The sequence below is a fragment of the Salvelinus namaycush genome, chromosome 2, assembly GCF_016432855.1.
Source record: "Salvelinus namaycush isolate Seneca chromosome 2, SaNama_1.0, whole genome shotgun sequence".
NCBI classification, from domain to species: Eukaryota; Metazoa; Chordata; class Actinopteri; order Salmoniformes; family Salmonidae; genus Salvelinus; species Salvelinus namaycush.
The window spans coordinates 31,370,607-31,385,420 of NC_052308.1; the positions used below are offsets into that span (position 1 = coordinate 31,370,607).

The 14,814-nt window shown below is 46.2% G+C and overlaps 1 protein-coding gene across 1 annotated transcript; it reads right to left on the bottom strand.

The window, feature by feature from the left end:
* Window positions 1–3,548: 3,548 nt before the first annotated feature.
* Window positions 3,549–7,844, bottom strand: LOC120025335 (PAK4-inhibitor inka1-like). Its single transcript, XM_038969861.1, has 3 exons — window positions 7,747–7,844; window positions 7,591–7,628; window positions 3,549–4,514 (listed from the first exon to the last, which is right to left on the bottom strand). Exons 2-3 carry the CDS (start codon window positions 7,591–7,593, stop codon window positions 3,549–3,551), a joined length of 969 nt encoding a protein of 322 aa, XP_038825789.1. The 5' UTR covers window positions 7,594–7,628; window positions 7,747–7,844.
* Between the last annotated feature and the right edge of the window lie 6,970 nt (window positions 7,845–14,814).

Consider the following 14,814-nt stretch of genomic DNA (forward strand, 5'->3'; position numbering starts at 1 on the left):
ATACTAGACAAACCACTCTCATCCAGTCTGTTCTTTGTTGAGCGTGTTTCTATAAAAAGATATACATTTTCTCAGCCATCATACGTATTTCCTTCCTTTTTTTCAATGTGTAAACTAAAGACATCAGAGGATAAGGGTTCAGTTCATCACAGCTGCCTCAGTTAGAATGAGCCTGGCTGGCTTTCCGGTAGAAGACCTAGATAAACAGGCAAAGATAAACCCTCCCAGGGTCCTCCATATCACACATGATTGGTGATGCTGGATGCCCCTATGGAACTCTGGGAGAATGTGTGAGATTCTACACTGGAAACTCTTTCCATCATTACTTCTTAACGCTATCAGTGTACTTTTATCATGAAACTGGACATAATAATTAGAGAAAACCATAAATTAATCTCTATCTTATTTTGGTGTAGATTTCCTCTCTGTCTGTAACCTGTCTGAGTGAGTAAGCATTTTGTACTGAATGAGTGCAAACAAATGGTACCCTCCGTTAGCCAATGAGTGTGGATGAGTGGGCACCACCTGTGAGTCCAGCAGCCAAGTGAGTATTAGAGCTGCTTAAATGAGGCGGTGGGCTGTAAGTTTGTTAGTGAGAGCCCTAAAGCGAGTGAAAAGTAAACTTCTGCTCCATCTGAACACAGCTGCTCTGCTTAACTTCTCCTCACATTGCTCTGTTGGGACATATGGAACATTAGCTCATAAGACACGTGTAGCTGGGGCTGGGGCTGGGGCAGGGGCTGGGGCAGGGGCTGGGGCTGGGGGCTGGGGGCTGGGGGCAGGGGCAGGGGCTGGGGGCAGGGGCAGGGGCTGGGGCTGGGGCTGGGGGCTGGGGCTGGGGGCAGGGGCTGGGGCTGGGGCTGGGGGCTGGGGGCAGGGGCAGGGGCTGGGGCTGGGGGCTGGGGGCAGGGGCAGGGGCTGGGGCTGGGGGCAGGGGCAGGGGCAGGGGCTGGGGGCAGGGGCTGGGGCTGGGGGCTGGGGGCTGGGGGCAGGGGCTGGGGAAGGGGCTGGGGCTGGGGCTGGGGGCAGGGGCTGGGGCTGGGGGCAGGGGCAGGGGCTGGCAGGCAGGCAGGCAGGCAGGCAGGCAGGCAGGCAGGCAGGCAGGCAGGCAGGCAGGCAGGCAGGCAGGCAGGCAGGCAGGCAGAGATGTTTGTGTTGATACAGCCTTTCTCTTTCCACGGTCTGTAAATAACATGGTCACCCTCTTTATTCTCTCTGGGATATATTCAGAATTTCTAATATATTCAGGCCTTGTAGGGTAATATAGAGGAGTGAAACAGGGACTTGTGAGAACAATGTGTTTTAACCTACTGAGTTAGATACAGTCCCTTCAGAAAGTATTCACACCCCTTGACTTTTTCCACATTTTGTTGTTACAATGTGGGATTAAAAATGGATTTAATTGTCATATTTTGTCAGCAATCTACACAAAAAGAGTATGAAAGATAAGTATTCAATAAAACATTTTTACATTTCACCTTTATTTAACCAGGTAGGCCAGTTGAGAACAAGTTCTCATTTAAAACTGCGACCTGGAGAAAAGTGTTAGAATCACCTTTGGCAGCAATTACAGCTGTGAGTCTTTCTCTGTAGATCTCTAAGAGCTTTGCACCTGGACTGTACAATATTTGCACATTATTCTTTAAAACAAAATTGTAACTCTGTCAAGTTGGTTTTTGATCATTGCTAGACAGCCATTTTCCAAGTCTTGCCATAGATTTTCAAGCCGATTTAAGTCACAACTTTAACTATGCCACTCAGGAACATTCAATGTTGTCTTGGTAAGCAACTCCAGTGTAGGTTTGGCCTTGTGTTTTAGGTTATTGTCCTGCTGAAAAGTGAATTTGTCTCCCTGTGTCCGTTGGAAAGCAGACTAAACCAGCTTTTCCTCTAGGATGTTGCATGTGCTTAGCTCTATTCTGTTTCTTTTATCAACAAAAAAAACTCCCTAGTCCTTTGCCAATGACAAGCATACCCATAGCATGATGCAGCCACTCCCATGATTGAAAATATGAAGAGTGGTAGTGATGTGTTGGATTTGTCCCAAACATAATGCTTTGTATTCAAGATAAAAAGTTACTTTCTTTGCCACATTTTTTGCTGTTTTACCTTAGTGCCTTATTGCAAACAGGATGCATGTTTTGGAATATTGTTACTCTGTACAGGCTTCCTTCTTTTCACTGTGTCATTTAGGTTAGTATTTTGGAGTAACTACAATGTTGTTGACCCATCCTCAGTTTTCTCCTATCACAGCCATTAAACTCTAACTGTTTTAAAGTCTCCATTGGCCTCATGGTGAAAATCCAGAGTGCTTTCCATTCTCTCTAGCAACTGAGTTAGGAAGGATGCCTGTACAGTGACTGGGTGTATTGATACACCATCCAAAGGTTAATTAATAACTTCACCATGCTCAAAGGGATATTCAATGTCTGCTTTTTTATATTTACCCATCTACCAATAGGTGCCCTTCTTTACAAGGCATTTGATAACCTCCCTGGTCTTTGTGGTTGAATTTGTGTTTAAAATGTACAGTACTGCTCGACTGAGTGACCTTACAGAAAACTGTATGTGTTGAGTATAGAGATGAGGTAGACATTTTAAAAAATCATGTTAAACACTATTATTGCACACAGAGTGAGTCCATGTAACTTATTATGTGACTTGTTAAGCACATTTTTACTCCTGAACTTATTTAGGTTTGCCATAACAAAGGGGTTGAATACTTATTGACTCAAGACATTTCAGCTTTTCATTTTTAATTAAAAAATAATAATTTAAAAACACAATTCCACTTTGACATTATGGGGTATTGTTTAGGCCAGTGACACAAAATCTCACAAAAAAGGTTATAACACAACAAAATGTGGAAAAAGTCAAGGGGTGTGAATACTTTCTGAAGGCACTGGGGGATTAAATGAGATGAAAGAGGCCTGGGAAAATATAATGCATTCCAACTTTTGTAAAGATATCTTTGTGATAACTTTGGACTTTCATTTTATCATTAAATTGTTACATAACTTGAACGAGAAAAACGGTTTTAAATAAACAGTGGTCAGTGACTAAATGGTCCAAATGGGTTATCTTCTCAAGCTTGCATGATACCCACCACTCTCTACGCTATTTGCCTAGAGTTTCAATATGATTCTAATTAACAACGTAATTAAACCCTACTTTGTGTTCCTTTTCCCACAGCAGGTAGTAAAATATGTCTTTGATCATGTGTGTGCAGTGAGTAGTGAAGCGCCTGTCACTCTGACTGACATTCATTCATCTCTGGTGACTACAGCAGGCTAAATACTCTGGCCTCACTTTGACTAGCTCTCCATTCAGTCTGATACCTCCTTCTGACTGGTATTCAGCAACTGTAAAGCCTGTATCTTATAGTTTAATTTGTCATTGACACAACAAATATTTCCAATCTCAAAACATTTGTTTTATTTTTGGCAGTATATAGTCAGAACATAGTGATAACATTTATCATATAAAAATAGTGACTTTGGGGATTGTCCATTGCCTAGAATGAGTGTCTGTTAGTCGCTGACCTGGTGTCAGATGTAGCTGATGATGTCATTACAGATAATAGGCTGTCTGCTGCCAGTCTTCATGAGGGCAGTGAACTGATAGAAGTCTGTGTCTAGTTCATGCAGGCCAGAGTGGGACTGGTGGAAGAAGGGGGACTGGCGTGGGGCAGGGGCCTGCACCCCTAGGGGGCAGGAGAGTCGTTTGGGGGCCATGGCTGTCCGACTCACATGTGAAGAAGAGTCTGAGGACCTCATCCTCACCCTCCCCTCTACACTCTTTGACATCCCAGCTATTTTCCGCCTCATGTTGACCAAGAAGCCAGAGATGGGCTTCAGTTCTGCTGGTTCAGGGCAGTCCGGTAGGTCCATCCAGTTTTGTATGAGGTCAGCAAAGCTGTTGTCCCCCAGTACCAGAGGTTGCCTGTTCCGTCCCCGTGTCAGCAGTGACGTGGTCCAGTCCTCTGGGTCGCTGGCCTCGAATGAGGTCCACCTCTCCAGGCAGGCGTCTGATGTGGATTTGGGCCGGACCAGGCCACTGGGTGCCTGGTTGGTTCGGAGGCAGGCGGAGGAGGACACCCGTACGTTCCTGGTCCTCCTGAGCACCACGGCCTCGTCCTGCCAGGAGGCTTCAGAGTAGCCAGAGTCAAACTCCAGACTCTTCTCACTGCTGGGGGAGGTCAGACCCAGACCAAGGCCCAGACCCAGCCGGCTGCCTGCATCCTCCTCCTCCAGAGGACTGGCCAGACAGCAGGCTGAATCGTAGGTGCTGGCCGTACTGGCGTCAGAGATGCGCAGGCGGGTACGGCGCTCCCGCTGCAGTGCCCTCTGATAGCAGGCTCGTGCCACTGCAGAGCGGTGGACCAGGGTGGGGGCAGGGGTGATGGCAGGGGCAGCAGCAGGGCAGGTCCTTCTCAGGTGCTTCAGGTCCTGCAGGGACCTCATCATGTAGTGCATCTGGTCCCGCAGGCAATCTCCAGAGTCACGCAGACACAGCTGGGAGGGACAAGGGACGCAGTCAGACATAGGCTGGTACACACACACTTTGACACATTACTATGTTTAGATAAAGAAAACACAGTCAGTGGTTGAGTGCTATTATTTTGTGGTAGCAAAGATTTTCTATTAAGCCTGTGAATACAAAATCACACAATGCATGTTGTATGTCTAAATAAAGTCCAGCCTGCTGCAGATGTTTGATAGACCGAACATTCTTAACAAAGTCTGAGCTGAACTCTTTCTAATAAGCACACTGCATTTGTTGGTGACTATAGTGGAGACCAGCTCTGTAGGACAGGCTCAGACTTGAAGAGTGGGTGACTGCTGATAAGTTTCGACTGTCTGGAAGAGCTACGCCTCTTTTGTAAACTTGAACTCACACTGCCAAACGGACGTAAATACTCCCCTCAAACATCCATCTGAGCGGTAAACAACACCCATGCTCTACCTGTCCTGCTCTACCTGTCCTGCTCTGCCTGTCCTGCTCTACCTGCCCTGCTCCAACTGTCCTGCACCCTTCTCAGATACATAACTATCACACCACACTTGACCAGTTTTCATATGGATCCACCCAAGTTGTTTTAGCAACCACAACAAAAAGTTGAATTTTATTGTTGGACATAAAAGACTGTAAAAACACCAGCAAATCAGCTCCAAGTGATTTACATTTTGGAAATCTGTTCCAAAGTATTCCCACGCATAATAGAGAGATATATGTGATCATATACAACTGTTAGCATGGTTTGAAATAATTATGTTTTAGTCAAATATTATATATGTTTTGGCTTCTTGCGGTCAATTTGCAGTATATAAATGATTTGTAATTATGTTCAGGCCTCCTGACCATCTGCTCAAGAAAAAATTGTGGCTGAATCTAGTTGATGATCCTTGCTCAAAGGGTGATCTGCATGGGGATTGAGGCTTCTCTGGCACAGGCACAGGATGTAGGTATAACTGTGTGTGTCTCTTTAAGGGTGAGGGATGCCTGCATATGGAAGTCAGCTGTGACACACTAAAGAGCATATACTCTCATTTCCTCTCCCTTTGATTCACAGGGACCAACTCCGATTGGTCCAAACCAACCAGTGAGCAGCGTCCACACTCAAAATCAAACAGGGTTGACTGAGCATAACGGTGCGCGAACCACGTACGACATTACCTCTGATTGAAAAAGGTGGCCTACAAAACATACACAAACTGATACTTAAAAAAGTTGGATAGAAGAGTAAATCATGTAGTACTGACAGAAATGTTAACTTAGTTAAAAATAAAACATTGAGAGGATCCGTTAAGTCCTTTCATGACAGGGATAATACCTTTCGACAGTACCAAATAGCATGACAATATTAAGTTTCCAAAAATGTTGAAAATGTATTATACTTTAAATGTCTGGATGTCATACTAATTTCGGCTTTGGCAACAGCTGATCAATTAGATATGGGGATTCGCTACCGAATTGAATGAATAGCGGGAAACAACGCAATCACGCACAACGCATTCAAATAGTATTCGATTTTTTTTTTAGTATGGTTTAAATGCCAGAATGATATAATCATTTCGGCTCTTCATCTAGTAAAATTCGATGCAGACTTTTCCACAATGCATTGGAAGAGTTGGGCTGTGAGTGATAGGCCCTAGTTCTCTTCAAGTAGACAACAACATAACTAAGATACTTAATTGCGAAGATGCCCGAAGCTTCTGCGATGGTGTTCAAATGTAGGCTAAGTAGTTTTTGTTCTCCTTAAAATGATCAGGAGTATTGCATCATAGGCTACATCTTTGAAAACAGTTTTTTCTTTGTCAAAGTGGATTTCTGTTTTCTCACTGAAAAGTGTTTCTTGTTCTTTTGGGCTTAGTCAGAGCTTTTAAACTAAATACCACCCGCATTCGGCCCCGCCACACCTACTCAGCCAATCAGGAGCTGCTACTGCGTTGCAGCCATGGAATACTGCATACTTTTGACTAAACAGTATGTCCTAAATAGTATGTGACAATGACTAAATAGTATGCAGTTTAAGTATGTAGTACAATAGTATGGGTATTCGAACTTGGCCACTGTACCTTTACATTCCATACCTTCATGGGGGACTGATCTGACAGTGAGGTGAGAAATGTTTAGCAGACCAGAGGAGGAGAAACATGGAGCCCTCTGAGACACAGATTTATGTCTGGCCATAGAGGTCACATCCAGTGAATGAACAGTTCTGTTCACGCCATAGTCCTCTCTTTCCTGTTCTGTCAGTGTGTGTGACCCTATGCCCTGTCATGCAGTTGGTAAGAGCCCAAACTCCTATATTGTCCACTGAAGCATTTGGCCCTGTGCTAAGACCTTCTGCCTCTGTTTGCTTTCATCACAACAAAGTTAGATAGAGTGGGAATTTGAGAATGCAGCCACAACACAGGTTGTGTGGTACACTCAGACACAACAGACAAAAATTGCCTATAAAAGTCTGACTTATATAAAACATTATAATTTAGCTATAATAACCTTCCTGCAGGGATAGTTTTTTTGTTGCCAAAATGGACAAAGTGGTAAAATCACATCTATAGTTTCAAGAGATACTGTAGCCCTCCACAAAGGAAAATACTCTTTACAATTACAGGAAATTATGATGCCCTTTTCATACAGTGAAAATGAAAAGTATATCTAACACTTTAGACACCCATCTGGCTCATAGATATAGAGTACATTAACTAACTGCCATGTGTTTGTTTACCCGACTCATGGCATAGCATCCCTCTGCAGATGCATTTGGGTATCTAGTCAGACATTATGCGTGATAACGCCGTCTTTGCACAGAGCATTGTTCCCTTGCAGATGTTGTCCCGATATGCTGGTATAAAACCCCATCATTTCCGGGACTGACATTTCATTTAGTATCTTGAAATACAATTTACCTATTTAATTTTAAATATGGTAGGCCTATAGTTGATCTAATTCATTGCCATTTTACGCACAATTACAATTTGAGCAGACTGTGTACAAACCAATTTCAGTGCCATTTCCCACTACTGTACTGTATTGTTTGGCAATCTAATGTATGGTTAGGTTACAGAATGGAAAAATACTTACCATTTTATTTATTTTAGAGTGACCGTCACAATTAACTCCTAAAAGAGAAAATAGGAGGAGATCAATTCCTGCAAGTTTTTGTCTAAAATACAGTAAGAGCGAAATCCATCATAATTGTAGCCTATAATCCACTTGAACTAGTCTGTTAATACTCACATTTGATATGGCACGTTGCATCCAGTTTGACATGAATCCATAAAGGGTTGATATGTTCCCATAAGTAAGTAAATTTTGCGCACAGCTCTTGGTATGAATCCTCGGGACTGAAGGCGCACTGTGAAGTGTAGTGACTTTGTCTGATTCGTTTCTTTTCCAGCATGCGCTCTCCAGCCAGTTAGAGCGTTGCATCTCTGAAGCAGCCAATCCGAGTTTGAGATCTGAGCAAGTGAATTAACAAATCATCACCTCTTTACTATGCACATCTGGACATGCTGTATCATGCGCTGGACTGAATAGAAATAGATTCAGATAGTCATCGGTGGCATAAATTGCATATTAAAATAGGTCAACTTGGTCATAAAAATGTAGCCTTTCATAGAGCTATGTATTTAATAGTACACAATATTAAATACATGACAGATGTGTGCAAATATTTGTGTTCTTTTTTGTTGTACTTAACATGCCCGTTTTTTAAATTTTATCCCTAGGGCATAGGCTACTATAATTATCCTCTGAACCCCCTACCCCACCCCCTAAAAAGTTAGGATTTATTAGGATTTTTTTTTTACATAAGTGTTTGGGGTGAGAGTTAAAGAAATACAATATATTGTTATTTATCTTATATTGTAAGTAAAATTTGTCCTTTGTAGTTGTCAGAGTCTAGGTGATGTGGGTAAGGCGGAGTCAGGCGCAGGACACAGAGATGAGTAATAATAGTAACTTTACTCAAAAATAATCTTCCAACAACAACAAAAAATCCAGAATCACATAAACGAGACAACTGACAACAATAAACACACACAAAACCATGATGGCTCCAGAGGGTTAAATAGGGAAATAATAAAAACGTAATGGGAACCAGGTGTGTACAATACAGACAAAACAAATGGAAAAAGAAATGTAGATCGGTGGAGGCTAGAAAGCCGGTGACGTCGACCGCCGAACGCCGCCCGAACAAGGAGAAGCACCAACTTTGGCGGAAGTCGTGACAGTACCCCCCCCCCCCCCCCCCCCCCCCCCCCCCTTGACGCGCGGCTCCAGCAGCGCGCCGACACCGGCCTCGAGGACGACCCGGAGGACGAGGCGCAGGACGATCCGGATGGAGACGGTGAAATTCCTGCAGTAAGGAAGGGTCCAGGATGTCCTCCACCGGCACCCAGCATCTCTCCTCCGGACCGTACCCCTCCCATTCCACGAGGTACCAAAGGCCCCTCACCCGACGCCTTGAGTCCATAATGGCTCGCACAGTATACGCCGGGGCCCCCTCGATGTCCAGAGGGGTGGAGGAACCTCCCGCACCTCAGACTGCTGGAGCGGACCAGCCACCACCGGCCTGAGGAGAGACACATGGAACGTAGGGTTAATACGGTAATCAGGAGGGAGCTGTAACCTATAACAAACCTCATTCAGTCTCCTCAGGACTTTAAATGGCCCCACAAACCGCGGACCCAGCTTCCGGTAGGGCAGGCGAAGTGGTAGATTTCGGGTCGAGAGCCAGACCCGATCGCCTCACTGCGGTGGCGGTCTGCGCTCGCCCTCTGCCGCGGGCAGCATCCCATGTTTCTTCCGAGTGCCGAAACCATTCGTCCACCGCAGGTGCTTCAATCTGGCTCTGATGGAACGGTGCCAGGACCGGCTGATAACCTAGTACACATTGAAAAGGAGATAGATTAGTGGAGGAGTGGCAGAGGGAGTTTTGTGCCATCTCTGCCCAGGGGATGAAAGCCGCCCACTCCCCCGGCCGGTCCTGGCAATAGGACCGCAGAAACCTACCCACATCCTGGTTAACTCTCTCCACCTGCCAGGTGAAAACCAGGTGAAAACCTGAGGTGAGGCTGACCGAGACCCCCAGGGGTTCCATAAACGCCCTTCAGACCCTAGACGTGAACTGGGGACCCCGATCAGAAACTATATCCTCAGGCACCCCGTAGTGCCGGAAGACGTGGGTGAACAGGGCCTCCGCAGTCTGTAGAGCCATAGGGAGACCGGGCAAAGGAAGGAGACGGCAGGACTTAGAAAACCGATCCACAACAACCAGGATCGTGGTGTTTCCCTGTGACGGAGGAAGATCCGTCACGAAATCCACCGATAGGTGTGACCACGGCCGTTGTGGAACGGGTAGGGGTTGTAATTTCCCTCTGGGCAGGTGTCTAGGTGCCTTGCACTGGGCGCACACCGGGCAGGAGGAAACATAAACCCTCACGTCCTTAGCTAAAGTGGGCCACCAGTACTTCCCACTAAGACAGCGCACTGTCCGACCGATGCCAGGATGACCAGAGGAGGGTGACATGTGAGCCCAACAGATCAAACGATCGCGGACATCAGATGGAACGTACAGACGCCCAACTGGACACTGGTTGGGAGTGGGCTCTGTACGTAACGCCCGCTCGATGTCCGCGTCCACCTCCCATACCACCGGTGCCACCAGGCAAGAAGCCGGAAGTATGGGAGTGGGATCCGTGGACCGCTCCTCTGTGTCATACATCCAGGACAGTGCGTCTGCCTTAGCATTCTGGGAACCTGGTCTGTAGGAAAGGGTGAAAACAAAACGGGTGAAAAACATGGCCCAGCTTGCCTGACGAGGGTTCAGTCTCCTCGCCGCCCGGATGTACTCCAGATTGCGGTGGTCAGTCCAAATGAGGAAAGGGTGTTTAGCTCCCTCAAGCCAATGCCTCCACGCCTTCAGAGCCTTGACAACAGCCAACAGCTCCCGATCACCCACATCATAGTTTCGCTCCAGTACTTCCTGTGCCTCCTCCCCTCACTCGCCCTGAGTTGCGTGTCATCAGCCCGGTGCCACCTGTACCGGCCTCCACAGTCCAGTACGTTCTGTGCCTCCTCCCCACACTCGCCCTGAGGTGAGTGTCATCAGCCCGGTGGCACCTGTACCGGTCCCACGCATCAGGCCTCCAGTGTGCCTCCACAGTCCAGTACGTCCTGTGCCTCCTCCCTGCACTCGCCCTGAGGTGAGTGTCATCAGCCCGGTGGCACCTGTACCGGTCCCACGCATCCGGCCTCCAGTGTGCCTCCACAGTCCAGTACGTCCTGTGCCTCCTCCCCACACTCGCCCTGAGGTGAGTGTCATCAGCCCGGTGGCACCTGTACCGGTCCCACGCATCAGGCCTCCAGTGTGCCTCCACAGTCCAGTACGTCCTGTGCCTCCTCCCTGCACTCGCCCTGAGTGCATGTCATCAGCCCGGTGCCACCTGTACCGGTCCCACGCATCAGGCCTCCAGTGCGCCTCCACAGTCCAGTACGTCCTGTGCCTGCTCCTCACGCTCGTCCTGAGGTGCGTGTCACCAGCCCGGTACCACCAGTGCTGGCCCCACGCACCGAGCTTCCGGCAACAGTTCCCAGTCCAGAGCTTCCGGCGACAGTTCCCAGTCCAGAGCTTCCGGCGACAGTTCCCAGTCCAGAGCTTCCGGCGACATTTCACAGTCCGGAACCTCCAACAACAGTCCACAGTCCGGAACCTCCAACGACGGTCCACAGTCCGGAACCACATACGACGGTCCACAGTCCGGAACCTCCTGAGATGGTCCACAGTCCGGAGCCTCCAGCGACGGTCTGCGGTCCAGAGCCTCCAGCAACGGTCTGCGGTCCAGAGCCTCCAGCAACGGTCTGCGGTCCAGAGCCTCCAGCGACGGTCTGCAGTCCAGAGCCTCCAGCGACGGTCTGCGGTCCAGAGCCACCTGCGAGGGTTCCCAGTCCGGAGCCTCCGGCGACGATCTACGGTCCGGAGTCCCCGGCGACGATCCACGGTCCGGAGTCCCCGGCGACGATCTACGGTCCAGAGTCCCCAGCGACAAACCACGGTTTGGTTCCTCCGGTGACGATCCACGGTCCGGAGTCCCCGACGACGATCTACAGTCCGGAGCCTCCGGCGACGTACCGCGGTCCAGTTCCTCTGGCGAAGATCCACGGTCCAGTTCCTCTGGCGAAGATCCACGATCTGGAGTACCTGGCGACGATCTACGGTCCGGTTCCTCCGGCGACGATCCACGGTCCGGAGCCTCCGGCAACAACCCACGGTCCGGTTCTTCAGATGACGTATCCACGAGCAGAGTGGGTACTTCGCCCCGCACCGGAGCCGCCCCCGACTGTAGATTCCCACCCGGGACCCTTCCCTATTGAGTCAGGTTTTGCGGTCGGAGTCCGCACCTTTGGGGGTGGTACTGTCACGCCCTGACCATAGAGAGCTGTTTATTCTCTATGTTGGTTAGGTCGGGGTGTGATTAAGGGTGGGTTATCTAGGGGAATTATATATCTATGTTGGCCTGGTATGATCCCCAATCAGAGGCAGCTGTTTGTCGTTGTCTCTGATTGGGGATCATATTTAGGTAGCCATTTCCCCATTGTGCTTTGTGGGATCTTGTCTAGGCATAGTTGCCTGTGTGCACTATTTTGAGCTTCACGTTTCGTTTGTTCGCTTTATTGTTTTTTTCCCTTTGAGTTTTCTATTCCAAATAAAAGGATGGAAACATACCACGCTGCGCCTTGGTCCAATCATTATGACGAGCGTGACAGATAAGCTGTTGAAAAGCAGTTGAAAAATTATTACACAGTTCTAATAACTCACTTAACTATTCCTGAGATACTCACCTTCTAGAAATAATTTGAATATCAAACTCATGAAAATGAAAATGAATGTGCTAATTTTGATGGCAGCCATTTTTTTAAGAGCCAGGAAGATAAAGTTTTCAAGGGCACACATCCTGCACATGTGATATCTTTGAAAAGCCCAGACTGTCCTCTCAATGGGAAAACATGACTTAATACAGTGGCTTTTATATCCTCAGAGATACGGTCCAAGAACTGATGTCCACTAGAGAAGACAAAAATGAATTGCTGGGTCTCAGGAGGATAAATATAGACCAGAAATGCTTTATGCATCTCTGCAGCCTGGTCTCATAGACTAGACATGACATAGTAAACGTAAATCCAGGACACTAAAATTAGTATGATGTGTTGCGTTTGGTATAGTTACATAAGACACAATGTTACTTAAGGCAAAAACAACAGGTGGGTTGTTAGTCGGGTTGGGTGTATAAAGAGAACATCTAGCAACCCAAAGGTTGTGTGTTGGAATCTCATCACGGACAACTTCATCGAATGATCTACTTTGCAACTACTTGCTACCTTTTAGATACTTTCCAACTACTAGCATGATAGCTAACCCTTTAACCTAACTCCTAACCTTAACTCTAACCCTAACCCATAACCCCTAGCCACCTAGCTAACGGTAGCCACAACAAATTTGAATTCGTAACATATCATACGTTTTGCTCATTGTACAAATTGCATTTCATAACATATTGTACTAATTGAATTTCATAACATATCATACGAATTGCAATTCGTAACATATCATTTTAAATGGATGATGGACATCCACAAATTAACACATACTATATTAAACATAGCATATCATACTAATTGGAGTGTATTGGCTTTACATTTACTATGTTACATCTATCCCTGAGTCCAGGTTGGTCCCTGAGGTCACATGAGTTCAATTAGTCACAAGGATTAGTCTCTGGGAGAACCTTGCGGAACCAGCAATCCAAATGGGAAACAGTTAAATCTTTAAAATATGTGAGGCTGCATTGTGCTCTTGCTGATGATTTTTACTTGAAGGATTGCAAATATTTTACAGTATGCCAGCAAACAGACTGGTCTAAATGAAATCAGCCCTGAAAACATTTTCAAATGTGCCCTATATTGTGGAGGCTCCAACAGAATGTCATCTACAGTATAAGTACATTATATACCATACACGTAAGTGCTTTAAAGCACCAAGTTGAAACAATATCAAATCATTTTCCATGCCCCTGTTTGGGTAAAAAGCTAAGGGATGGGGCTGGAGAAATGGAACCACTCTCAAATTCATAGACAGAGGTATGCAAGGACTGACCATCCATGATATTCAAATGATAGTTTTAACCATGTTTTCAGTCTGTATAGTGTTAGTTTACATGTCCTTTGTTTACAAACATTGGAGTAAAACAAGCATATATTTTGGGTTCTGATGGGGTACAACGGTTGCACTAAGCTCATGAAGCATTTATAAGTTATATTCTTCAAGAATCAATGGGCACATGTAATTAATTTACGTAGCAATGAATGTAGCAACTGCAGATTGCCCCTTTAAGTATATTGTGCAGCAAATATTACTGAAATGACAGATTCATTAAATATTTGAAAATTATAGCACCTGAAGGTTGCCACAGGAATAGAATTGTATAGGTCCACATATGTCGCCATCTAGTGAGATAGATGCTGTACTGTACAGAATGCCACTGAGCAGGAGATTATCATCTACTGTCAATGGGTCATCAGTACCCATTTGCAACATTCTTGTAATGTATTGTTATTCATGTCAGTGTTAAGGTGAGCGATGTACAACTGTTCACTGTTCATTGGACTAATCCGCATTTGATAGTCTACTATTCATGTGCAGATGTACACATCTCATCAACCATGATGTGACCAGACTGCGTAGAGTGCATCACACATGGCATGTCTCAACCTGCTTCTACAACTTGTTGTTTTTGGGGGGAAGTGAGTAGTTTATTCAGTCCATACATATTTTCCCATACAGTGCAAAATCAAATATATAACCTCGTTCTCCAGATGCCTGACAACTCTGTCCGGTAATGGTGTTTTACTAAGTAGACCTACTTCTAATGCAGCCTACTAAAACCAGCCCCGGCTTCCTCATTGACATCTTTATAGTGCCCATGGGGCTGATTTTATAATGATGTGGCATGTGTGTATTATTGTGTCAGTGTGAATTAAGTAATTCACAAGATGTTCCCATCTTTGCTTTTAGGGTCTTTTGTGTGTTTTTGTGAAAGGGCCTCTGCTTTCTATGAAAGGGTCCCTCTTCATAATTGAATAATGTCTCTGTCCATTAACAACTGCACACCTCAATGATAAACCTTTCTCTGTACATAATAGCAGCTGTAAATGCCTCTGCCCATACATTTTGGATCAATTATGTCTGTTTTTATCTACATGCATTAGGCCTAAGTAATTACACTGTGCCTCTTTGAGTGTGTTTTT